This window comes from Pogoniulus pusillus, chromosome 6 (genome assembly GCF_015220805.1).
Source record: "Pogoniulus pusillus isolate bPogPus1 chromosome 6, bPogPus1.pri, whole genome shotgun sequence".
NCBI classification, from domain to species: Eukaryota; Metazoa; Chordata; class Aves; order Piciformes; family Lybiidae; genus Pogoniulus; species Pogoniulus pusillus.
Genome location: NC_087269.1, coordinates 33543573 through 33571268, shown reverse-complemented (window position 1 = coordinate 33571268; position 27696 = coordinate 33543573). Strand labels below are relative to the sequence as shown.

The 27696-nt window shown below is 43.3% G+C and overlaps 1 protein-coding gene across 4 annotated transcripts in view; it reads left to right on the top strand.

Moving 5' to 3' along the window:
- FAM13C (family with sequence similarity 13 member C) overlaps positions 1-27696 on the top strand; it is a 64829-nt gene that overhangs the window by 11862 nt on the left and 25271 nt on the right. For all 4 annotated transcript variants that reach the window (XM_064145146.1, XM_064145143.1, XM_064145144.1 and 1 more), the window contains exons 4-6: positions 7127-7248; positions 18002-18065; positions 27281-27431. In XM_064145146.1, the coding sequence (XP_064001216.1) occupies positions 7127-7248; positions 18002-18065; positions 27281-27431 (337 nt within the window). The remainder of the gene's footprint in view (positions 1-7126; positions 7249-18001; positions 18066-27280; positions 27432-27696) is intronic.

Here is a 27696-nt window from a genome sequence, read left to right as displayed (position 1 = left end):
GGTAAGAAAAGCGTGATGCACCTTGCATAGTGATTCAGTTGTTCATCCTCATTTTCCTGAGTTTATTGATGAGTGCTTTTCAAACAGATTTCTCACTTCCCCACTCTGACTTCTCTGTGACAGCAGAAACAAACAGTAATAGTCCTGCAGTGACAATATCTCTTTCAAAGGCGTTGCTCAAATAACCCAAGGAAATGTTTTCTACCTATTCAGATGTGTTTTAAGCCCATGAGTTGTTGGAGGTCTTTTGGTTCTTTGGTTGGGTTTTTCTGTTGTTGGGTTTTGGGGTTTTTTTTTGTATGGTTGTTTTGTTGGTGGTGGTGTGGTTTGGGTTTTTTTTTGTCAGAAAAATTGTTCCTTGAAAATCAGAATAGGCTGTTTGGAGATAAATGGTTTTGCTGCATGTGTTGAAAGGTTTTAAACCTGTTTGGGAACCAGTTTTGTGTTCCATTCTACTATGGAGAATCCAGAGGATTTCCACTGTAGAGAGGTCACTGAGAGGAAACAGACCACTGTGTTCCAGTAGAGGAAGGATGATCAAGTTGGTTGGGTTTTTTTCGCTTCACAAGGCTCTCAGTCTGATGAAGTGTGATTCCTGTGCCTCTGATTTTTCTTGACATGAGTGTAGCATTGTGGTCATATACCCTAGGTCCTCATGAAGAGAAGGCTATTAAATTTACAACGGTAACAGGATGAAGTCTAATAAAAGTGCAGTACCAAGTGACTACACTTATGAGCTCATAAAATGTCACTAGAGTAAAGGTGTTCCTTGGGTTTGCAGGCAGTTGTATCTTTAGGGGCAGGAGCTGGGGTTGGAGGCAGCTGTAGCCTTTCCAAAGTATGGGAAGAAATGCGGTCTGCTAGAATGTGATTGCACTGTCGTACTCTGGCTATTTGGTTAGATCTTTCTTTGAGCTTTCATGAGCTTCTTTAGCAATTCTGCAATGTTAATCTGTAGAAAATCAAATTAATTAGGATTTATTTGACTTCAGGAGGTGAGGAAACATATGGACAGAAGATACTCTAGGGAGTCAGTGTGAGAGCAGATGGTGAGGAATGGAAAGTCTGCCTTCCTTGCCTAATCCTTTCTACTGTCGCTCACCTTTTATGCACTGTCATCAATTTAAATTATTAAATGAATCATTCTCAAACTCCTTACTAATGCTGAGACATACTTATATAATGACACTAAACATGCTATCTAATAGGTAGAGACAGTAAAAGTTCAGTTTTACAATCATATTATGATTGTAAATGACTATAAAAATTAAATGGTGGCTTGACAATGCTAGAGATGGGAATATGGGAAATTGCTGTAGGAAATTTTGATTCTGAGCTTAAATGAAGTGGGAAAATTGCAAGGGTTTTAAAGAACTGCCAGTAATTTGACATAAAATTGTGGCTTTAAATGCACAGGAGCTAAAAAGTCAGGGTCTATGTTAACACATTAGCTGCATAAACCCACAAATGTGTCAAGCTCTCTGCAAGTTCCATTTCAGGTTTTATCATAGAATCAACCAGGTTGGAAGAGACCTCTAAGATCATCCAGTCCAACCTAGCACCCAGCCCTATCCAATCAACCAGACCATGGCACTGAGTAACTCATCCAGGCTTTTCTTGAAGACCTCCAGGGACAGTGACTGCACCACCTCCCTGGGCAGCCCATTCCAGTGCCAAATCACACTCTCTGTGAAGAATTTCCTCCTAACATCCAGCCTAGACCTTCCCCAGCACAATTTGAGACTGTGTCCCCTTGTTTTGTTGCTGGTTGCCTGGCAGAGGAGACTGACCTCCACCTGATTACAGTCTCCCTTCAGGTAGTTGTAGACAGGTATACTCTGTTTATATTCAAACTTATCATGGCTTAGAACCAGTAAATTCATTGTCCTTTAAAGATACCTGTTTATTTCCTGCATGGACTGGCATTTTCAGGAGGGGTAGGAGGCACTTCTACTCAGGTCTTCAGTCCTGGCTATTTTCTGTATTGACACAGCACCATGAGGCATGGCAGGGCTGTGGTCTCAAATGCTGGTGCAATACTTGCATGCAAGTATTTGCACGTTGGATAAAGCACATGAAAGATGCAAAGCACTTTCTGAAGTTCAAGAGCAGATGAAGCAGTGGTGTAAACAAAACCAAGGTTTGTGTGCCTGCACTGTCATTTAGATGCTCTGACAGAGATGGGTTATGACATGCTGTGACTTTTTGGAGGGAACTAGATTTTTTTTTTTTTTTTAAATTTCCATGTGAAACAGAAGGTTGTTTGTCTCAACAGCTCAATCCATGATGGTAATTTTTGGCTGCTTTGAAAACCAGCATATTTTGTGTACAAAGCAAACATAGCGGTAGTGATTATGCAGCACTGAGACTTTTCAGCAGTGCCTGAAGATTTCCCTCTTCACAGACTTCATACCAGATGCAGCCTCATTGTAGAAGCTTCAGTTTTTTAGTGAAGAAGAAACAAAAATATGTCAGAAGATAGCACTCTACTGTTGGGTGCCTTTTACACATCAGGATTTGATGTCATTGCAGTTAAGAAATAGAGATTCCATTGAGGGTGTTTCCCTAGGTTTACTCTTTAACCATCTTAATGACATAACTTATGAACAACAACATCCCCAAAAAACAATCAACCAAATACAAAACTTGAAAAACCAAACAAATGAAACAAGAAAAAAACCCACCAAAATCCATCCAAATTGTCACACACCAAGCTTGCAAGTAGGCATTTATTACCAGCATGTATTCTTGTCTTCAGCTTTTGTAGGCAGCTTCTGAAGCTAAGCACATTTGAGCATGATCTTAGGATCTTGGGAAACTCTTCATTATGAGGGTGGTGGGACTCTGGAATAGGCTTCCCAGAGAGGCTGTGGATAGCTCTTCCCTGAGGGTGTTGAAAGCCAGGTTGGATGAGGTCTTGAGTGTAATTGAGAGGTGTCCTTGCCCATGTCTGGGAGATTAAAATAGATGATGTGTAAGGTCCTTTCCAACCTATGCCGTTCTGTGATTCTACACTAAGACTTGAGCCTGTTGCAAGAACTCTAGATAAGGATTTCAACTGGTGTAAGACAACAGCTGTTGCGTCTTCCAGCATTTTGTTGCATCCTGAAACTCCTTATTGCCTTATGATGGCATCAAATGCTACAATTCCTGTCTAGAAATCTCCCTTAATGATGCTGTCATAGTTCTAAGACAATCATCTCCTGAACTGCAGTGTCCTAACCTCTTTCCTCTCTTCCCCCAGCCTATATACCTTAAATTACAAATAATGCAGATTCCCATCTTCAGTTACAGAGATTTGATTTGTAGTCTTCATATGTGTTTGTTGTTAAATCTCTTTGTAAAGAGTCTTTTCAGTGCGCATCACAGTGACGATGCTGAATTCTTTCTTCTAGCTTTGCAGTTGCTAATGGGGAAGTTACACTTTTTAAAGCACATAGTGTTATCCTTTCCATTTTCTTTCATGTCCAATGACCAGCAAAACATAATCTGTCCAACCCTGTCCTTACTAAGAATGAATGAGGAAAATGTCTATTCTACCTGGAGGCTATCAGACCACTGTTGTATTGACCTGTTTAGACCCCAGGAGTGTACAGTAATTTTTAGATAACTAGGAGAAGACAGTGTTAAGATAGTAATGGAAAAACTAGGACAGCTGCAAATAAAGCTATTGTCCAGTTTGTTGTAGTAGTGATTAAGTTTATTAGTTTTAGTATTAATATCCATATTAAAATTAATAAACAATGGGAAATGATGTATTATTATAAAATCTCAGCAGAAAAAATGTAAGGTTTGGAGGCATAGTTGTGGGTGTTCACACACAGGGAACAAGCAATTTAAACAGTTAAGAAAATTATTAATATACAAACATTAGTTTGAACTGGAAAGAGACCCTTGTGGTCAATACACCACTTGCTTTCTATGGGGACTCGACAGGCTCCTTTCTGCTGAAGCAGAAGGCACAGTCAGCTTACAGTTACAGAACCAAATCAGAACTTTAATTACAAAGAGGCTTTTTGGAATATTTACTCACAAGACAGCATCTCTGGATTCCTAGGGCTGCATTACAGTCCCAGACAGTCCCCGAAGCACTTGGAGAGGTTCTCTCGGTGCTGTGGTAGCTGTTGGAGGCTTTTGAAGTTTCCCCAGGGCTCTACCAGGGTGCTGGAGTTAGACAGTCTCTGACCTGGTCTTGATTCCTTGTGGACAGACTGTGTCCTTTCCAGGGCTCCAGACTTCTCATGAACGTTTGCAGCTATGCAGGCAGACATTATGTCTTGCTGGTGGCTAAGTGAGCTCTCCAGGTAGAAGCAGCTTTTGCTTTTGATTCAGTTTTGGGTTTGAGCAGCTTTTGGCAATAATTTTTGCCTACAGTGTGGAGGGACTTAATGCCTCTCCCTGGTAAACTGAGGCATGGCAATTTCCAGGTAGACAAGCTTGAAATATCAAAGATTGTTACACAGCAAAGCTGGTCTGGAGCATGGGAAGGCAGAGCAGAGCATGTTGTTTTACAACTTCACTCATATTTATCAATTGCCCAAGTCTGATGGCTCCATTTGGCCAGAGAGATTAGTCAATCAAAATGACACTTTGCCAAAACTGACCATATTAGCTGAAATCAGGGGCTTGCTTTACCCTTATTTGGGAAAACACCAGCCAAGTGTTTGTACCTGGTTTACCACAGGAGCAAAACAACTCTGGGCAAGCCCTGGATACTCAGTCTGGACATCTCCAGACCTTTGTTTTCTTTCCCATGCGGGTACCCCTTCAGCAGAGGGAAAGGATGGGTGGGGGATCATGCCTGGACAGGCCAGGACATATATTTGGCCTATGTTGGCCTTCCACGACATGCTTGTAACCTGAATTCTTACTACCATTGTTGGGTAAAGTATCATTCATTCAATGCTAAACTATACTAGACAGACAAAGGAGGGCAGGGTATAACTCTCTGCTAGAGAGACACCAAAAGTAACAAAAGCAGGAGTAACACTTGTCAGTTGACTGAAGCTTTCACTTCTTTTGCTCTGAAATCATCAAAGCTTTGTAACATTGAGTCTGGAAAGAAGACAGCCTCTGGTTTGGAGGTCTCTCTTGGAAATTTGCCCTTGTGGGCACTCAGTATGGTTGGAAAACTTGATTAATGTCTGCCAAAGCAAGCTGTTCTTAGAACAGGTCTCTTCAGCTGGCAAGGAAGTTTCTTTCAGGCTCAGGGCAGGTCTGCACCTCATAAATGCTGTGTGGATGTGCCTTGTGGACAGATGTGTATTAGAGCTGGCACATGGCTGCTTCATCCCAAATAGCTTCCATCATAATACTGATAGCTGACTCTTTCTAGAGGGAGACTTCAATGCTCTTTTTGTACTTTTCTTACAGACTAAATAGGAGGAATTAATATTCACTTATGCAGCAAACATGCTACAATTAAAATGTCATCACAGGGAGGAAGTTGAAAGCCAGTGATCAAACTTTATCTGTTTTCACCAATTGTTTCATGTTTGGTTTTATTTTTGTTTGTTTTAAAGATCACACAGTCCTTCATCCTTGATTTTGAGCAAAGGGCACTGAATACTTCCCTGGAGAGGAGGCACTTTGGACAACTTTCTCAAATTTAAAACTTTTAAGTTGACAATTTTATAAAAGTGTAGTTTAGTGTTGAACACAATGGTTCTCTCAACAAGCTTCATTTGTAATCTTTAAAGATAGAACAGACTAAGAAGGAACTAAAGGTGCCACTATTTTTGTAAATGTAGAATGTTCACAGTATCACCAAGGTTGGAAGAGACCTCACAGATCATCAAGTCCAACCCTTTACCACAGAGCTCAACGCTAGACCATGGCACCAAGTGCCACGTCCAATCTTGCCTTGAACAGCTCCAGGGACGGCGACTCCACCACCTCCCCGGGCAGCCCATTCCAGTGTCCAATGACTCTCTCAGTGAAGAACTTTCTCCTCACCTCAAGCCTAAATTTCCCCTGGCGTAGCTTGAGGCTGTGTCCTCTTGTTCTGGTGCTGGCCACCTGAGAGAAGAGAGCAACCTCCTCCTGGCCACAACCACCCCTCAGGTAGTTGTAGACAGCAATAAGGTCACCCCTGAGCCTCTTCTTCTCCAGGCTAAACAATCTCAGCCCTCCAAGTCTGATCTAAACAATCCTATCCAAACTTCTGACTTCTGTGCCTCAAATGAGCTTTAAAACTGGAGCAAAGTTAAAGAGTTTTGCTATACCAGGGGAAGTGGACACTATTCTTTTGCAAAACACTGTGTATTTTAATTTTATTCATTACACAAACAAAATGTTGGATGATAAAAGCTATTAAATAAGTAGGAAAAAGGCTCCACTTTATGTTTTCAAAGAACTTCAATAACTTACCCCTTTGTAATGCAAGGGAAATATTACAACTGACTTCATAGGTAAGATGTGCTGAATGCTTCTCATTCACAGCCCTGCAGCTGTTTTCTGTGAGCTTGGAGTAAAATTCATACCTTTCTAACTCCTACTCCATTCCTCAATTTGTTGGACTAAATTGGCTTTTCGATTTTCTGTGTGGCAAGTTGGGCTAATGTGACTTTTTTTCCCTCAGTGCCCTTCGCTCTTGCAGTAATATTCTATTGACAAAGCTATGCATGTGCTAGGGACAGAAAAGAGCAAAAGGGAAAATAAAACTCAGTAAACCTCCCAAATCTTATTGAAGTGAAATGTGTTTTCTGATGGTGTCTGAGTTATAAAATATTACTGAGATGTGAGGAAGTAATTTCCAATTAAATGTGAATGGATACATAAGCAAAAAAAATGCTAGCACCCCTTAGCTCAGAAGCTGACATCTGTTATCTAAGTAGTAAACAGAAAATGTAGGTTATGGTCTGCTTTGGTTTTAAAACTGTTGTACAGAGAAAGTAGATGCTGCTTTGTTCAGAATCTTTTCTAGTCTGTGTTTTCCTGTGGTTTCCAGATGATTACCAAAAAATAACAAAGAACCACAATCAGCATCTTGTCTCACGGAGCTCTTTTTTGCTCAGAGCAAGATATTCGGCTAAGCCTGATTTGTACTGACAGGACATTCAACCTTTCTTTGTTTGTTTGTTTTTCTTCTTTTTTTTTTTTAATTGAATTATTTTTCTTTGTGCAGGAGCTGGAAAGTGCATTGCCAAGCCTCTCAGAGCAGCAGGGGAAGGCTGGATCCTCAGCTAATGACTACACGCAGAACGTGGCTTTAAAATGTCAAGAAGCAGTTGTGAGATTGCAACCAGGGTAAGCCTTGGGATAAGACAGCACATTTCACTTCTGATTAACTGTAGGGCAGGCTTTTCTATTTGCTGCCTTTAGTATAAAGCACTCAGACTCCTGGCTCTCATTGGCACTTGTATTCTGGCTTTATATGGATAGAACTGTTTGGAGAAAGCAAAAGGGATGAAGATAAGAATGCAAATGTAATCATTCTTTAAGCCCCTGATATTTCAAGCAGGAAGAACATCTTCAGTTCAGAAAGATCTGATCTGTTTGTGCCAAGTTTCAGAACTGTCTTGGCAGTTCTTTTACCTCAATGCTGACTTGCCTCACTCTTTCTCAGAACTGTATTCTTACTGAGAAATGGGAATGGGAACCCACACACCTGGTTGTAGCATGGGTCAGCATTTATGTTTAGTTGAGACCCCGGACACTGTGGCAGTTGTGCTTGTCCCAGTGCTGTGAAGAGTACAGAGTGTTCAGGTCAGGCATTAGCTGGGGCTTGGTGGCAAGTAACTCAGCTAATAATGAAGCATCTCAACTCATTTTTGAGGTGCTGGTTTTCAAATTTCTCATGTGCAGGTACTGGTTTGGCCCCAAATTGCTGTGCATGTAGAGTTTCAGGAAGGTGAGCCATCTTTCTGCTCTTTGTTCTCTGTCTTGAGGTGTATGACAAACTCATTGCTGTGTGGCACAGATTCTGCCTTTCTTTGGAGGGACCAGAGAAGCAACTGTGCATCCCAGGGATGCTCCATGGGTCAGGGCACAGCTAGTTGACATGCACAGTTCATTCCTCCAAGGTCCATTCCATGCAGAGATACAGGCTGAGGTTGGAGTGGCTGGAGAGCAGCCAAACAGAAAGGGATCTGGGGGTGCTGATTGATACCCGCCTGAACATGAGCCAGCAGTGTGCCCAGGTGGCCAAGAGAGCCAATGGCATCCTGGCCTGCATCAGGAATGGTGTGGTCAGCAGGAGCAGGGAGGTCATTCTGCCCCTGTACTCTGCACTGGTTAGACCACACCTTGAGTACTGAGTTCAGTTCTGGGCCCCCCAGTTTAGGAGGGACATTGAGATGCTTGAGCGTGTCCAGAGAAGGGCGCCGAGGCTGGTGAGAGGCCTCGAGCACAGCCCTATGAGGAGAGGCTGAGGGAGCTGGGATTGTTTAGCCTGGAGAAGAGGAGGCTCAGGGGTGACCTTATTGCTGTCTACAACTACCTGAGGGGTGGTTGTGGCCAGGAGGAGGTTGCTCTCTTCTCTCAGGTGGCCAGCGCAAGAACAAGAGGACACAGCCTCAAGCTACGCCAGGGGAGATTTAGGCTTGAGGTGAGGAGAAAGTTCTTCACTGAGAGAGTCATTGGACACTGGAATGGGCTGCCTGGGGAGGTGGTGGAGTCGCCGTCCCTGGGGCTGTTCAAGGCAAGATTGGACATGGCACTTGGTGCCATGGTCTAGCCTTGAGCTCTGTGGTAAAGGGTTGGACTTGATGATCTATGAGGTCTCTTCCAAACTTGGTGATACTGTGATACTGTGAAATCAGGACAAGGTGACAGATTTAGATTGGATGTTAGGAGCAAGTTCTTTATCATGAGGGCAGTGAAACACTGGAACAGTTGCCCATTGCTGGAGATATTCAAGGTGAGGTGCAACAAGACTCTGGGCAACATGATCTGGTCGAGGATGCCCCTGTTTACTGCAGAGGAGGCTGGACTAGATGACATTTGGAAGTCCCTTCCAACCCAAACCATTCTATGATTCTATGAGTACTATTTTTTGAGGAAGTACTTTGAATTTATGATAAATACAGAAACAATGAATGAAAAAACTTAGCAGGATTTGGAGAAAATGAAAGAACAGACTTGATGCAGAGGTTTACAATCAGAAGAATGAGTGAATACTCTTATTCCTGGTGAAGCTATGCCTGACCTGTGAATCAAGGACTTCAATTTCAGTAAATGTTTATCATCACAGAATCACAGAATGTTAGGGGCTCTGAGGGACCTCAAAAGATTGTCTAGCCCAACCCTAGTGGCAGAGCAAGACCACCTAGAGAAGATCACACAGGAACGCATCTAGGCAGATTTTGAATGTCTCCACAGAAGGAGACTCTACAACCTCTCTGGACAGCCTGTTCCAGTGTGCTGTCACCCTTCACAGTGAGAAAGTTTTGCCTTATGCTCACGTGGAACCTTCTATGCTCCAGTTTGTGCCCATTGCCCCTTGTGTTATCATTGGACATCACTGAGAAGAGCCTGGCTCTGTCCTCCTGGTGCTCACCATTTACATCTTTATGAACGTGAGTGAGGTCATCCTTCAGTCTCCTCTTCTCCAAGCTAAGGAGACCCAGCTACCTCAGCCTTTCCTCATAAGCAAGATATTCCACTTCCTTCATCATCTTTGTGGCTTTGCACTGGGTTCTTTCAAGCAGTTCTCTGATATCCTTCTTGAACTGAGGGGCCAGAAATGGACACAATATTGAAGATGCAGCCTAACCACGGCAGGAGAACCTCTGCCAGCCTACTAACCACACCCCTTCTAATATACCCTGAGATGCCACTGGCCTTCTTGGTCACAAGGGCACATTCCTGGCTCATGGTCACCCTGTTATCCACAAGAACTGCCAAGTCTTTTTCCCCTATGCTGTTCTCCAACATACCAGCCCCCAGGCTGTGTTGGTTTGTGGGGCTGTTCTTTCCCAGATGTGCAACTTTACCTTTGTTCTTATTGGATTTTGTTCAGTTTCTCCCCACCCAACTCGCCAGCCTGCCCAGGTCTGACTGATAAATCATGCATGACTTATGACCATCAGCATCAATATAGACCATGACATGTCATCAACATGAATGGAAACCTTTACTTTTTATTACAAAAACATCAATTTCTAGTATTACTGCTCATGATTCCATTGAATACTGCTCTAGTGTAGTTGGGTTTGGACAAGAGTGTGACCTAATGTGCAGCATTGGGACACAGAAATTGCATGCAGACCTCAGGAATAAATGTTGCAATAGAGAGAGCTGCTTTTAATTTTTTTTTAAACAGAAATGCCTTCTATATTTTAACAGAAAATAGGGAAGTCATTATAGAACAATACATATGATTGCAGAGATCTGATCTTTCTGGTTGCTTTGTCAAAGCAATCAACAAAACTGCTGCATCCACAGTTACCTGGAGAGAGGATGGTGTTTCTTCAGATAACTGTTACACAGAGAGGAGACCAAAATGTGGGGCTCCTGGATAGTGGAATCTCATTTTTTAAGAGAGGGTTGCAGCCCAAGTCAGTATGGGAACTACACTTTGGAGTTAAGTTTTGTGCCAAAGAAAAATTCTTAAAAGTTTTCCTTCATCTCCATCCCCCTAAATAGTACAGGAGTGGAGCGATGCCTGGATTGGTCCTTAATTTCTGCAGAGACTGCAGGTGGCAGTTGCTGGCAGAACTGACTGTTCTGCAGGAAAGCTGATGATCTCAGGAGCCCTGGGCTGCTCTGAGTCTTAGGCTCAGAGTCTCCAGGAGTTTCACAAAATCATAGAATCAACCAGGTTGGAAGAGACCTCCAAGATCAGCCAGTCCAACCTAGCACCCAGCCCTGGCCAGTCAACTAGACCATGGCACTAAGTGCCTCATCCAGTCTTTTCTTGAACACCTCCAGGGACAGCGACTCCACCACCTCCCTGGGCAGCCCCTTCCAATGGCAAATCACTCTCTCTCTCTGAAGAACTTCCTCCTAACATCCAGCCTAGACCTCCCCTGGCATAACCTGAGACTGTGTCCCCTTCTTCTGTTGCTGGTTGTCTGGGAGAAGAGACCAACCCCCACCTGGCTACAGCCTCCCTTCAGGTAGTTGTAGGCAGCAATGAGGTCACCCCCGAGCCTCTTCTTCTTCAGGCTGCACACCTCTGGCTCCCTCAGCCTCTCCTCACAGGGCTGTGTTCCAGACCTCTCACCAGCTTCGTTGCCCTTCTCTGGACATATTCCAGTATCTCAACATCTTTCTTGAATTGAGTGGCCCAGAACTGGACACAGTACTCAAGGTGTGGCCTGATCAGTGTTGAGTAGAGGGGCAGAATAGCCTCCCTTGTCCTACTGACCACACTGTTCCTGATCCAGGCCAGGATGCCATTGGCTCTCTTGGCCACCTGGGCACACTGCTGGCTCATCTTCAGCTATCTCCCAGTACTTCCAGGTCCCTTTCTTCCTGTCTTCTCTCCAGCCACTCTGTCCCCAGCCTGTAGTGCTGCTTGGTGGTGGTGTTGTGGCCAAAGTGTAGAACCCTGCACTTGGCCTTGTTAAATCTTATCCCAGAATCTCATCTCTTGTTAAAACTCATCCCAGTTTCTGTGTTCCCCTGAGAGACACCAATCTCTAGTGAGGCTTTCAGTATTTAAGCTTTCAGGAGAAGCAGCTTTTGAGAGTGCAGTTCAGGTGGAGACTCTTGTAGTTTCCACACTTTCTGATGAAAAGCTACAGCTCAGGGATGCGTGGGAAGGAATAGGGAAGCTGCAGAGTGCTGCAGTCCCCGCACCGTATGGCTGCCCTGGCGGGTGAGGCTGTGTTCCCACACAGGTGGCCAGGTGAGCAGGAGGAAAACTTGGCCAGATTCCCTCCAAGTCCTGCCTCGGACCTGGTGAAAATTCATCGTGACTGTTATGTGTCTGCAAATAGCTCTCTGTCAGCAAGTCAGGATTTGCTGGTGGAACACTGCTTTGCTGGGAAGTGGCTGAGCAGTTCCTAAGAACAGTTTCTTTAGGAATCTTGGTATTAAAATATTGGTGTTTATGGTTCCACTGATACTTGTATCAAGGCATGGAAGCCCCCTGGACAAACCCTTAGTTTACAATGCTCTTAAACAAATTAAGGGGAAAAAAAAAAGGGGTAGGGTGTAGGGAGAGGAAAGGGGCAACAATTAATTAGTATCTTACTGTAACCCAAGGACTGTGCCTGGTGAGCATTCCATAATAAGAAAAATGAGTGTGGTTGTCCACAAACCAGCCTTTATGTAACTGCTGTGATTGATGAGACAGGCACTGCTGCACTGGCTCTCTTGCTGGCTGCTGTGCTGCTCCAGCCCTCAGGGACTGCCTGGGGAGTAGCCCAGGCGGTACCCAAGCAGCCTTGGGCCTTTAGTGGTGTTTTTTCATTGCAAGTGTGCACTTTATGTTCATCCAAAAGCCTATTGCAGTTCTGCATTGCTTTGTAAGGACTTTTTATGCATGCTTTTAAAGCATTCATCTGCAGTCCTGTATGAAGGTAGGACTGTGTTTGAATTCCCTATACCTTTTGCTGTTTATGGAAGTCTCAGAAAGGACCTTTATGTTTTCCTGGTGCTGAGGTATGTCAATTGTGGCATCTGCCTTTCTGAGAACTCATGTGATGTAACCTTGGGCTAGGCTCACTTCAGTCCTCTAATGGAGTACTGAGACTGTGCTTTGTGGGCCATTCACCTGGTAGGTCACCCTCCTAGTGGGAAGGATAAAACTGATCACCACAATAGAGACAGGAAAGAATTAATGGGCCAGGACAGGCTGTAAGTGAATCTGGAAAAGGGGGTTCATCCCACAAGACAGTGTGTAGTTTGCTTGCCAGGATTTGTCCTGGCATTGCATAAATTGGCCCAAGACATCGAGCACATGTGGCATTGCAGTGTAAGCCAGGACTGGTATGAGACTTGCAAATTACAGAATGCAATTCTCCTCTCTGAGCTTGATATGACATGTAAGAAGTGAATTTACTTAGGCTTTCTTTAAATGTGTTTCCTAGTCTTTAAAATTAGGTGGTTTGATTTGAATTTGATACAAGTTTAGAAGTGATATAATGCATAATTCAATAACTCACATGTTCTGCTCTGTTGTTTTTTTTAAACAACACAGTGCTCATGCAAATTGATCTTCCCCTTGAAGTGTGATAGGAGCTCTGTTTTGATAACTAGTATTTTGGTTTGTTGGCTTGGGTGGCTTTGTTGTTATTGGTTTGGGGGTTTTTGTTCTGTTTGTATTTATTTTGGTAGGGTTTTTGTTTTGTTTTGTTTTGTTTGGTGCCCTTTTTTGTTTGTTTGTGGGGTTTTTTTTTTGCTTGTTTCTTTGTTTGGGTTTGTTGTTGTTGCTGTTGTTTTCCTGTCGAGTCCACAAGCTTCAAATGTACATGTTACTGGGTTGAATCATTGTCGACTGCGCCATAGAGAACAAGAGAATTCCGCCAGAGCCAGAGTCTATAGCGAGGATGAGAGATCAAACCTTTCATATTTGTGAAGAATGATGTAACATACAGTTGAGTATTAGCCATGGATAGAATTCCATTTTCATTATTTTACATGATGGAAATTATACAAAATAAGGGTTGCCTGTAATTATGCCAAATTTTAGTGAAGGCTTAAAATAATGTTAATGTACTCAGCACAGATGGAAAATTAAGGCTTGTTCCTGCTGCTTTTGAAGTTAATGGATATTTTGTGATTGACTTTTAATGAGAGAAGGATCCGACCAACAGTTATTAAATTGTGAGCCTTTTGTTGCCTGGTGACAATCAGATAACCTGCGTTTGTCTAGCAGAGCAGTTAATCTTGGTGCAAACAAAAAAAGCACACCCTGATCTCCACAGAGTAAGAACAGCTCAGCATACCTGTATGACTGCTAATGTAAGTGGGCTTTACACAGAAATAATTGCCTCCCATAGTCAGGGACTCAGGTATGTTAGGACAGAATGTTATGGGCTGAAAGGGGTCTCTGGAGATCATCAAACCCAACCCCACTTCCAAACCAAGATCACCTAGGGCAGGTCATACAGGTGACCTCGTACAGAGAAGGAGACTCCACAAACTCTCTGGATAGCCTATTCCAGTGCTGCCATCCTCATCATAAAGAAGTGTCTCATGTTAAAGGGGAACCTCCTGTGTTTTAGTTTGTATCCATTGTTCCTTGTCCTATCACTGGGCACTACCTTCTCTTCTCAATAATAAACAGCCCCACTTCCCTCACTCTTCTTCATAGGAGAGATGTTCGAGTCCAGCAATCATCATCATAGCTCTCCATTGGACACTCTGCAGCAGAGCCTTGTCTCTCTTGAACTGGGGAGCCCACAACTGGAGACAGTATTCCAGGTGTGCTCTCATTAGGGCAGAGCAGAGGGGGGAGGAGAAACCTGCTGAATGCACTTTGCTTAATGTAGCCTAGGGTGCCATTGGCCCTCTTGGTGACAATAGTGTCTCAGTTCTAATTTAAATTCTCAGAGACTCAAACATAGTTGATAGAACCAATAACAATGTAGAGAATGCCCTTCCCTCTTCCCTCTTCTTTCCCAAATGAAAAGGAATTAGATGGAGAGAGAGGAAAGGCATGCAGACCCAAATAAATAATCTCACTGTGACTTGGAAGTTAAAAGAAGAAAGGGTTAATGATAAATAAAAAAGTCTATGAGGTAGGGAAGTTGCAAAGGTATAGGGAGGGAAAAACAAGATACAGAACATGTAAATATACAACCAGACCTGATGGCAATGGGTTTTGTCCACCTCCTGGTGATGTTGGCCATGTGGTGAGACAGTAAGCAGCAGGAAACAGGAATGGTGGTTTCTCCTGAGCAGGGAGGGAGGGAGAGCAGAGACAGTGGGAAGTACCCCCTGCTTTTATAGATCTTTAGACAGGAAGGGGAGTGGGCTAACCATGAATCACCTGGTGGTGTTCAGACCCACCCCTGGGGAGGGGTCCAGACCACCTAGGGTCAGGTTCAAGGTCACTCCCCCAGAAAAGTTAACTTTATACACAAGGGTCAATGATTTCATTATCTCCAGATCCAAAGAATGCATCTTACTAAGAGATCACAGCCTCAGGCTGTGCCAGGGGAAATTTAGGCTCGAGGTGAGAAGAAAGTTCTTCACTGAGAGAGTCATTGGGCACTGGAATGGGCTGCCCGGGGAGGTGGTGGAGTCGCCGTCCCTGGAGCTGTTCAAGGCAGGATTGGACGTGGCACTTGGTGCCATGGTCTAGCCTTGAGCTCTGTGGTAAAGGGTTGGACTTGATGATCTGTGAGGTCTCTTCCAACCTTGGTGATACTGTGATACTGTGATCTAAGAGCATCTTACTCCAGTATTTTTAGTGAAAAGAAACAGTAGCATGCAAGACTTTTGTATCCCTAAAACAGCAGGCAAGAAAATCAACCTGAATGAGAGAAAGGTGCTAGTTCAGGAGTGCTGTGATTTTTTTACTCTCCAGAGTGCAAGACTCCTGAGTGATACAGCTGTGCATTCTGCAGAGTTTTGCACAGCACCTGTAAGAATGCTGCCAGTGTTTAGTCAGCTGTTTTATTTTTTTAAGGAGTTTTCACTTTTGCTGTGTGTTATGCACCCTGAAATGTCATCCAAATGGTTACCAGAAGTGTACTAATCTGCCACATGATCTTTTCTTCCTTTATGTACAGCTCTAGTTCAATTCAGTAAATCACTCTAAACATTTTTTATTAGTGAATGCTTTTTTTTCAGCTATCTATGGCCTTAGAGGTTCTTCCTTATATGTTATTAAACCTAACTAGAAATTTTTCACACTTTCCTACTAAATTAGTCCATTTTCTTCTCCCATACTTTTAATCAGTTTCATTTTAGCTCTCATCTGCTGCCTCGTACTGTCCTCTCTGCTGCCTGAAAGCTCTCAGAGATTGGTTGTTAGGCACTAAACTTTTTACTTCTGTAATTTCATGTTCCTTCTGTTTCTTTCTCTTCACATTATGGACATATTTGTTATTTTTTCTTAGGCCAGATGGCAGGAAGAGTATATATGTGGAGAGCTAAGCAGAGATATAGATAGGTGCACGTACAGCAGTCAGCCAAGGTGCCTTGCTACTTAAATATCTGCAGAAATCACTCACTTCTGGTCATGTATGTCTGTGTCTTGATAGAGGTACAGGCTCCTGGCCTCATAAGACCTTCCACTCCAGTGCTAGACGTACTACCTCCAAAATTATTCATTTTTCTTCTTATATGAGTTGCACACCTTGGATCTTGTTTGCAGGCAAGTAATCTAGCTACCTAGTATGCCTGTTTTCATAAGTGACATCTCCCTCATTTCAATCTTTAAATGCCTCATAAATCTATGAAAAACTATGGAATCACAGAATCAACCAGGTTGGAAGAGACCTCCAAGCTCATCCAGTCCAACCTAGCACCCAGCCCTATCCAGTCAACTAGACCATGGCACTAAGTGCCTTATCCAGTCTTTTCTTGAACACCTCCAGGGACAGTGACTCCACCACCTCCCTGGGCAGCCCATTCCAATGCCAATCACTCTCTCTGTCAAAAACATTCTTGTAACATCCAGCCTATACTTCCCCCAGCACAACTTGAGACTGTGTCCCCTTGTTCTGTTTCTGGTTGCCTGGCAGAAGAGACCATCCCCCACCTGGCTACAGCCTCCCTTCAGGTAGTTGTAGGCAGCAGTGAAGTCGCCCCTGAGCCTCCTCTTCTCCAGGCTAAACAACCCCAGCTCCTTCAGCCTCTCCTTGTAGGGTTTGTGTTCCAGGCCTTTCACCACCTTTGTCTCCCTTCTCTGCACACGTTCCAGCACCTCATCATCTCTCTTGAATTGAGGGGCCCAGAACTGGACAGAGACCTGTGCACCTGTCTGTATGGGGTTTTTTCCAAGGTCTCCAGAAACTTTAAAAACTATTTATTTATGCTAGGACATCTTTGAGCACAACAGGTTGAAAAATGTGAGTTATGTTTTCCAAAGGAATATGGGCTTTGAGTTAGTTGTGATCATGTCTGTGAGAGAGTCCTGCAAGGGCCAACAGCCACTGCAACCTATTCAGCAGAAAGAAATCTCATTCTCTGACACAGCAGTAGATTTCTTGCTTCAGCTGGGTTGTCAGTCAGCTTGTGATGTACCCATGTGTATCAGGCTCTGAAGCTGAGTGTAGAAAGATTTGCTTTGGAAAAGAAGTGAACTGTGGGTTAGAATTATCCATGGGAAGTCCTTTTTATGCCTCAGTTTTATTCCTTGGTGGAGTAAAGTTGCAATTAATCATAGATCTCGTAGGTGTGTGGAGATTTAGGCCACGACCACATCCACTGGGATGTTCACAGTTGTCTCTTTAGCCATAGTCAGAGGGAAGAGATTTCCCCTTTGCCAGTCCAGGACTTTCCTATTTCCATGGGAGAAGCAGTAATACACTGAGAGAAAACTAAGGGTATAAAGATCTCTGATGGCTGCAAACAGACACACATTAAAAAATGTGGACATTTCTCTTACTCAAAGGGTTTGCAGCTCCTCATAAGAGTCACTTGGGTCTTTCTGACATATGCAAAACAGAACTTCAGCAAAAAGGGGAAGATTGGGAGCCTGAAATATCATCAAATTTAAATGTGGAAAAACTTATTCTTTATGGCTCTGATACAGGAAACTTCTTGTTCCTGCCTTAAAGCATGTGGGACAAGTCACCCTTAGATTTAAGCATATGTCTGAGCTTTTTCTTGGCTTTAACCCTATTAGCTCACCAAGATATTAAGAGTTGATCATGCTTCTGTAAAACTTTTTCTGTGTGACAGGGTGAGCCTGGATTTTACTGTCCTAGTTTCCAGTTTCCAGTTTCAATATATCATTTAGAATTCAGTAAAATTATTGTTGGTTTGGGTGAGAGAAAAAATGCAGCTGTAACTTTCATAAAAATGTTATTTTTTCTTAACAAAATAACTTTATACTATAACTTGTAATTTATGTACAGACATGATGAAACATCTGAAATCTTTGCAGCACAGATAAGCAATCTACTGATGGGAAAATTCTGGTTTTGTTTTGTAGGATGAATCAGAAGGCAGGCATTTCACCCAAGGAAGCAGCTGAACAACTTAATATCTTAAATGGGGTAAGCTTAACCAAAAATGAAAATAAGATGTTATACATTTTTAATTAGGTGGTTTGGTTTTGTTTTTTTTCCCTTTTTGTTTTTATTTGGGGTTTTTTTTTGGTTGTTGTTGTTGTTTGGTTGTTTTTTCTTTTCTAATGTCATGGAGTCATGTAGTCACTTGAGAATCACTGTGCTAGTTTGAAGCTAGCTGGACTGTTTTGGTGAGAAGAATTAGATTATAGGCTGTGAAAGGGAAACAATGGTGATGTCTACTTCACTCATAGACTTGATGAGATGTATAAGAACAAGAACACAAACATAGATAAGGGAGTTGCTCTCTGTCTGGGCTTTAGGCTGCATTTTTTTTTCTCTCTAACCTAACCTTCAGTCTCTCTGATTAATCCACCTGCTTCCTAACCCCCACCCAATCCTCCAATCTTCCTTGGGCACAAGGTAACATCTGGGGTAAGGTAGAGAGAGGGGTGGGAAAAGGTGGAAGGGCAATTGAGAGCCTCTCCTGGGGACTCAGGTTTCTGGGAGGGCTGTTATTGTGCTAAGCTGTAAATACAAAGCTTCATTCTATTTCCAGAGCCACTGAGTCTAGCCTGGGTGGTTTATTAAAGTGGGAGGTGGGTAACACCCAAACCATCACAATCCTAGGTTAGCTTTTAACTGTATCATCTTACTCATGGTTTTGGAGAAAAGCTTTAAATTGTGATATGAGACTGCTATAATAGTTTAAAAGCCAGAAACAAGAGATGTACAAAAAATGTTTCATGCCATCTTTATGCTGCTTTCTGCTTTTGCTCAGAAAAGAATGAAACATTCAATAGTAACTGAGTTAAATGTCACCTTTGATTTTTTCCCCCCTTCTATTACAGCTCAAAAATGTTCAGCTATCAGTTGTGTTTTGTTTAATAATAAGGAGTTCTAAAAGTTGTTACACCTGCATAAATAAATGGTTGTTGGCAGAGAGAGTGATTGGCATTGGAATGGGTTTCCCAGGGAGGTGGTGGAGTCACTGTCCCTGGAGGTGTTCAAGCAAAGCCTGGATGAGGCATTTAGTGCCATGGTCTGGTTGACTGGATAGGGCTGGATGCCAGGTTGGACTGGATGATCTTGGAGGTCTCTTCCAACCTCATTGATTCTGTGATTCTATGATTCTATGAACGGTGAACAGTACAACGCAATCTTATTCTTGTAAGATGGGAGTAGGGGGAGGGAGAGTTGGAGTGAAGAGAGGAAACAAGAAAAGCCAAAAAACACCTGTGACACTTGAAACAAGAGCTATTTTCACAGTGATTATGCCAGGAGGATAGTGTAGGAGCAGAGCACAAATAATCTGTTTGTGTGATCATCTCAAAAAAAAAGTGACCCTGAGCCTAATTCTCAGAGTCAGCAATGTGCTGGAGGTCAAAGCCGAGCTTTGTAGTTATTCAAAGTGGGAAATCGTATAAAGCATCTGCCACACACAAAGGTATCTGCACACTGGCATAGGGAATGATTGCACACTGCACTCTCTCACTGGAGAGAGTGATTTGCTGTTGGAATGGGCTGCCCAGGGAGGTGGTGGAGTCACTGTCCCTGCAGGTGTTCATTAAAAGCCTGGATGAGGCACTTAGTGCTATGGTATAGTTGATTGGCCAGGGCTGGGTGCTAGGTTGGACTGGATGATCTTGGAGATCTTTTCCAATCTGGTTGATTCTATTGTTCTATGGTAAGGACTTAAGCAGCAGGCAGTATTTTTAAGTGTAAATCAAGACAACAGAATCACAGCAGCAGTGGGAAAAAAAAAAAGCTGAGCCAGAGAACATTTCTATTAATAGATGCTTGACTTCAGCTAGGGGAAAACCAGTGTGTCCTTTTAAAAGAATTCAGACTTAATCCTCTCCTTACGGTGAATTATTTCATCTGCACTTGTGTCACTGTTGTGCAGCTTGCTGTTAAAAATCTCAGTGCTAACTCGTAAGGCACATTCCATGACCGGAGTGTAACCAGCCTCTGTCTAGTCAGTTAAGGCCCTGGACAAATCACTAAGTTACTGTTTCTTTTGTAAAGCCCCATTGCAAATAATCACTAAGGCTTCCACCTATGAGCTTCCATTTACTGTTCTTGCAAAGGCTTCCTTAAAATTTGGGATACAGTATAACAAATAAAATCAGTGCAAGGTATTCAAACAGATAATAAGATCATAATTTAAAATAAATAGCTAATATTTGTATAGCTGGATATAGGCCAGGCTGGGTGAGGCTCTGCCCAGCCTGATCTAGGGTAGGGTGTCCCTTCCCATGGCGGGGGAGTTGGAACTAGATGATCCTTGTGGTCCCTTCCAACCCTGACTGATTCTATGATTCTAATAATTTATTGGGAATGAGCAAGGATTATATTCTGGTGTTTTCTTTTGCAAAATCTTAAATTGCATTCTAGACCTGAGGGTCTACTGCAAACCCAAATGGATGTGGGACATAAGAAAAGAAATTCCATTCTTGAATCAGAGAAATTTGTGCCTTTCTTCACTGCTCATCCATGGCATTATACAGACTTAGGGCATATCTTGTTCTATCTTATTGTTGCTTGTTTGTTCCCTGTAAAGGAAGTTCTGAATTGAAAATGTCATATGCCTCAAAATACAAATACTGCCATAAAAATACCATGGAGAGTTATTTACATTTGTATAAAATATGCCTATCTTATTTAAACCTGAACTCTCAGATTAAAAAGCAAGGAGCATGCTTTTATACATTGCTGTTCTAATGTGATGTATCAAAGCGTTCATTTCCTTAGAGTGAACTGATTGAACAGGCTGATATTTGTTCAGTTTCCTTTCTATATGAATCACTTCAGAAGCCATTAACTGCTTAGAGCTTGGAGTGCTCTCCTTCTCTTCCTGAGCTGATGTCATAAACCTGGTAAATCCATCAGTACACTGGATATAAGAGAATAGCTGTCCTCCAGTCCTGGAGGCACAGAAGCAGGCCCTGGGGCAGGATGCAGGCATCCTCATCACTGAGAAACAACATGTGCCCTCATGGTGTTTTAGATTATTAAGGGTGCCTTCATTCAGTTCATACAGAAAGCATCAGTCTGGGCTTTGCTTCTCCTCCCTTCTTGTCTGTCTCCAGCCTGAGACTGGGCAGGGCCAATGAGTGGGGCAGACCCAGCCCCTCAGTTTTTAAATTTACCAGACCTTAGGATGTCCATGAGGATGAAACAAAGGTCACTGATTGTAGTAATGCTTTATCTATCAGAGAAAGAAATTATTTCTAGAAGCAGTTGCCATGGTTTGCTACCTTCTCTCTCTGTGGCTATGCAGTGGACACTGATCAGTTCACAGGTTTGGCAGTGTTGTAGCTCTAGGTGCAACAATAGATCAAGACTGCTTGACTTCACCTGGCACCTTGTCTCCCATCCGACTATGGCCACCTGGACTTGCTGACCAACATGCCACATTGTGCAGATCCTGCAGAGCCAAAACCTCCAGTTGGAGAGTGAGCTGTTGAGAATAGATTTATAAACTATTTCAGGAAGCTCCCACTTGTTGCCACAGCATTTTGGAGATCAGTTGGGAGAATTTGCTAATTCAGTGTTTCATTCTCCAGAGTGATTTAGCAATGTGAGTGTAGGTGTGTGCTATTTATCTCTATATGTAAGAGTTTATCATCTCAGTAATTCCTTGCCCTAAGGCCTGAGTTTCAGTCATCACTGGATGGAAAGAGAGACATCCAGTGTGTTGCAGTCCACAGGCTTACTTGTTTGTAAAGACAGTTTTTCTACTGCAGGCTGAGCTTCCTCAGCAAATGGCATTCCTTTTGCACTGTGTTTTCTCCAGCAGGAGAGAGTATGATACTTTAATGACTACGTTTACTTAAAGCATTAGCAAAAGTAACAAATAGAAGTATCACACTGTCTTTTTGTTTTCCTTGGACTTCTTTTAAAGGTCATTATTTACCACGATCTTTAATCTGAAATAATACAGGTTGGTTTTTTTCCTTCTTCTAGTGCAAGTGATATAGCTCAAGCTCTTGAACTGTTAGTTACTTTAAATGAGGCTTAGGCAGGGAGATGAGAATCACAGAATCCCAGGGGCTGGAAGGGACCTTGAAAGCTCATCTACTCAAACCCTAGGCTCACTTTCTTCCAAGACTGTGGGTCTGAGGTTCTCTCAGCCAAAATGCTCAAGCTCTTTGAATGTTTAGTTACTTTAAGAGGACAAAATAAGATATAATAAGCTTTTGTCCAAGACAATTATAATTGTTTTTTGGTGTGGTTTTTTTTTCCTCCCAAACTTGCAAAAAACTATTCTGCAGAGTCAGCAATTCTATTATTTTCCCTACGATTAAGTTACATGATTAAGTGAAGCTACATGGCTACGTTTCCAAAGAAAAACTTAAGGTTCTATTTAAAATATTGGTATGCCCTTTCATTTGTGTTAGCATGGTTCAGGAATTACTGCATCATAAACACTAATGTTGGGCACCAGAGCAAAGCTGGAATGCACATGGAATGCACAGATGTGAAACATTTGAACTGAGATCATTAGTTGATATAATATGCCATAACTTAAGTTACTTCTCTTGTTCATGCCTTTTGCGGGCAATTGGTAGCCAGCAGGTGGAGGAAGAGGACCTGCTGCCAGTTGCTGATGTATGGCTGTGTCCCTTCCCAGAGCATCTTCCTGCTCTGCTTGGGCTCCAGTGGTATAAACAGGAGGTTGTGCTGCTCCTAACCTTAAGCAGGAGATCCGAGGCTGGCGTACTCCATCCCAGCTGCTCTGGCCATGCCCACTAAGAGGATATTCCCATTGCCCATGTGTTGGTGAGACTCTGGGCAGCTTTGTGCTTGGCCTCTGCTTAAAGCTATGTTTCCTTACAAGTGTGCCCATAGATATGTGGTGACTTTTCATGCACAGAGTGCTGTGGCTGAACCATAGTACTCAGCTGTGTTTCAGGAGTAAGCATACTCCAGATTCAACATAAAAAATGATCAAAGCTACTTAGTTGTTTTTTCTCTCCCTGTATCAAACCCTTGCTAAGGGCACATTAAAGAAATTATATAGGCTATTTCTATTGTTATTATTTTTATATGCTATTTTTTAGTATTTGGTGGTGATCCACTCACCTTCCACAGATGGGTGAAAAATATCATTTAGAGCAGCTGAAGATAATCTGGCTGGTGAATTACCCCATAGGCATAACTGAAATACAATGTTTAGAGGTGTATTCTGCATGAATGCTTTCATGAAGATGTTGTTATAAATATTAATGTATCATCAGAAATACTGATGCAAAGTGAATGTGTTTTCTTGTGTGGGGAGTAGATTTCCAAATGCTTGAAGTCAGTCTGTAAAGGTTAGGTATTTTTGTCAGTCATTTGCCTATGTCCCCCCTTATTACCCTGTTCCTCTGCTCTGTTCATCTATGCTCTCTTTACTTCTTATAATAAGGTCTGAGCCGGCATCAGAGTTTGTAAGTTTCTAGTCACCTTTTGCTAGATGACATTAATGACTTTAAAACACTGGCCATCTGTCATGATAATTCCACAGCCACTTTGTTTTGGATCTAGCTGGGATGAGAGGCCATGGAAAACGTGGCCTGTTAATGTCATAGAACCCCTTACCAGAACAGTGCCATGGGTATGATTCGAGCCAGCAACACTCCCTTGACAAGGAAAATTCACTGCAATTTGGAAGCTGTTGAAGGTGAGATATTTCCATTAATCTGTCTGTAATTGAATCAAGCCCTGTGAGGGATTAAAGACTTCAAAAGTGTCTCATAAAAGATGCTCAAAATGATGTTTAAAAGTCTACTAAATACATCAAAAGCAGGAAGCCAACTAAGGTATCACTGGAACTGCTGTCTGGCTCACGTACAGTATGGGCTCCAAGATGGTCTTTTATTATCATGTTCCCATGCTGGGCACATTTGCAGACCTGGCATACTCTTTCTAGCAGGCAGGTCAAAGGAGCCACATCAGTTTGAAGCAGTAATAGATATAAACTGTTGGACGAAGCAGTGGCAGTGAGTGACAAGGAAAGATGGCAGTCATTCAAGAGTCCTGGAGAAACTGAGGCATGAAGAAGAGGCACTGCTGATCAACGTGGGTAAATTACCCTTACAAATGGCAGCTGGGCGAGGGAATGGTAGGTTGTTGGTGCAACCTGTACCTGGGAAGAGTGAAATTATCTTTGGCCCTAGATCATAGAAACTGGCTCTATATCATGTCACAATTTTAGAGAATATTATTACATTTAAGCATTTAATTACAGAATCATAGGATCAGTCAGGGTTGGAAGGGACCACAAGCGTCATCTAGTTCCAACCCCCCTACTGTGGTCAGGGACACCCTACTCTAGAGCAGGCTGGCCAGAGCCTCATCCAGCCTGCCCTTAGACACCTCCAGGGATGGGGCCTCAACCACCTCCCTGGGCAACCCAATCCTGCCTCTCACCACTTTCATGATGAAGAATTTCTTCCTCACATCCAGTCTGAATCTCCCCACTTCCAGCTCTGTTCCAGTCCTGTCACTCCCTGAGAGCCTAAAAAGTCCCTCCTCAGCTTTTATGTAGGCCCCCTTCAGATACTGAAAGGCCACAAGAAGATCACCTGGGAGCCTCCTCTTCTCCAGACTGTACAGCCCCAACTCTTTCAGTCTGTCCTCATAGGAGAGGTGCTCCAGCCCTCTGAGCATCCTTGTGGCCCTTCTCTGGACATGCTCCAGCATGTCCACATCCTTCTTGTAATAGAGGCTCTGGAACTGGATGCAGTTCTGGATCAGTGTTTGATCTTGCAATCACTTCTTTCCTAGTTACATGATGTGATCTCCAAAATGTATCTTGGCAACAGATGAGAGGCACTTAATTCTAAAATAAATGTATGACACAAGCTCGTTAAGATCAAATTACTCCTGGTAGGAAGGGCCAGAGCTTTTGTTCTCTCTGGTACCAGAAGATAGGTACTTCTGGGTTTCTTGTTTGAAATAAGCTAAGACTAAAGTCCCAGTGTTTGTAACCTGATCAGTTTTGTGGAGCAGGATGTGGATTTTGAAGCACTCCTGAGAGCATACAGAAGGTTACAGGGTCTGGTTAGAGTGATCTTGTGGGGGTTTTTTTGAGACTTTCATATTTTGAAGCAACTCTTAGAGCTACTTTCTGCTTGCCTCTCACTGCCTTAGTTTATAAAAGGGATGAAAGGATGAAGGCTGAAAGTGTTCCCTGCTGTTCTCAGGCAAATTAGTTTCCTTTTATTTTTTTTTTTTTTAATACAAGCCCACTGGTATCCTTGGCTTTATGGAAAGATGGGATGGCGTTCAATAGCTCCAAGTGCAGAGTGCTGCACTTTGGCCACAGCAACCCCATGCAGAGATACAGGCTGGGGTCGTAGTGGCTGGAGAGCAGCCAGACAGAGAGGGATCTGGGGGTGCTGATTGATACCCGCCTGAACATGAGCCAGCAGTGTGCCCAGGTGGCCAAGAGAGCCAGTGGCATCCTGGCCTGCATCAGGAATGGTGTGGTCAGCAGGAGCAGGGAGGTCATTCTGCCCCTGTACTCTGCACTGGTTAGACCACACCTTGAGTACTGTGTTCAGTTCTGGGCCCCCCAGTTTAGGAGGGACATTGAGATGCTTGAGCGTGTCCAGAGAAGGGTGACGAGGCTGGGGAGAGGCCTTGAGCACAGCCCTACGAGGAGAGGCTGAGGGAGCTGGGATTGGTTAGCCTGGAGAAGAGGAGGCTCAGGGGTGACCTTATTGCTGTCTACAACTACCTGAGGGGTGGTTGTGGCCAGGGGGAGGTTGCTCTCTTCTCTCAGGTGGCCAGCACCAGAACGAGAGGACACAGCCTCAGGCTGTGCCAGGGGAGATTTAGGCTTGAGGTGAGGAGAAAGTTCTTCACTGAGAGAGTCATTAGACACTGGAATGGGCTGCCCGGGGAGGTGGTGGAGTCACCGTCCCTGGGGCTGTTCAAGGCAGGATTGGACGTGGCACTTGGTGCCATGGTCTGGCCTTGAGCTCTGTGGTAAAGGGTTGGACTTGATGATCTGTGAGGTCTCTTCCAACCCTGATGATACTGTGATACTTTATTACAATAAAAATAATGCAAAGACGTATTGAACTACTAAATTATTCAAATAAAGTCTTTATTTCCTTAAGTTAATCGGCAAATTGTTTTCAGCTGTTGGACAGAGAGGTGAAAGTAGCTTTTCGAGGTACAAGCTCAAGGAATTTTTTTATCCTGTCACACCAAAGATTTATTTTTCAGAAAATGCTCTTCACAAACATGTACCATCCACATTATTGAGTGACTTCACGTTTTGTGTACATTCTGTATGTGCCAGCTATGTGATTATTAAGACATTATAAGACATTGTGTGATTGTGCTTTGCTTTGCGTTGCAAGCTGTATCTCTCTTGAGAGAGAGGAACTGAATGCGTGGGGTATTGTAGTGACTCATTTTGCCCAGTCAAGTGGTGATTAGGGCTTGCACAGCATTTACATCACAGCAAGATGCTCGTGTCAAGATTTTACCGCTGAATACTGCGTGCAGCAGTGAAGGTTACAATGAGAAATGGGCCAAGTAGGACAGAGTAGCTGGAAGTGATACTAGATAACGAGCATTGTCCCCATTGATTTGTTTGCAGCAAGTGACAATGATCTCTTAATTTTACCTTCGCAGCCGATAGGATTGCCCTGTAGAAGCATCAGCTGCCACCTGCTTAAAAGTTATGTCTACATAAAGAAATCTGTGTAAAAGAGCCAATTAAGAAAGCTCTCTCCCAAGCATGCCAGGAGGGAGCGTGTTGTCAGGAACTCTGCTGGCTGCTGCGCACCTCACTCACTGGTTGGAGGGGGGGGATTTGTTTTCTTTATGAATGGTACATGGGGAGGGACATAATGTCATCAGATCGTGATGTCAGCCCAATGAATGAAATACTTGCTTCATGTATTGCTTTAAGACCAAGAAAAGGGACACCATCTCAGTTTGGCTTCCTAGAATAAATCGTCTTTTGCTGACGAAGCCACCTTTCCCACGTGTCATGAATAATCCATGCAAATTGGGACTTAAATAACCAGAAGTCAAGAAACTCGTGGCATAGTGCACGTTCGTTCTCTTGCACACCCTCTCAGAGCTGCCGGTGGAACATCCCTTTGCAGGCACTGCTAATGGGCTCCGTGAGTTGAAGAGCTGTCGCTGCGTTCTGTTGTTCTCTCTCTAGCCCAATGTTCTGCTTTTGTCTGCAGAATTCTTTGTTGAAGCTACAAGCCCTTGAAACCGATCTGTGCTCTGCATTTCTGCCAACCCGGGAAGAAACTCCTCAGCTGCCGGCACCCAAGGACCCAGCCCCTTCTTCAGTCCAAACCAGCGCTCTAGCTGATGAGGCCAGTTGTGGAGGTAAGCGATCATGTCATGATGCCTTTTCGTTTGCAGTTATAAAAGAAGCCTGGTGACATGCAGTTTATCACCAGATTTGCGGTGCTCTGGGAAACAATGCAGACCTAATGCAAAGCACCATTTCCTCATGCAAAATGCTGTGCAATGCGAAAAAGGGTGACACCTGGTGAAGAGCAGAAACGAATGGCTCTAACCTTGTTTCTCTGAGAGGGAGTTTGCTCTTCAGGCAGGTTTTAAGAATCCTGATTTTTATTTTATATCCAGT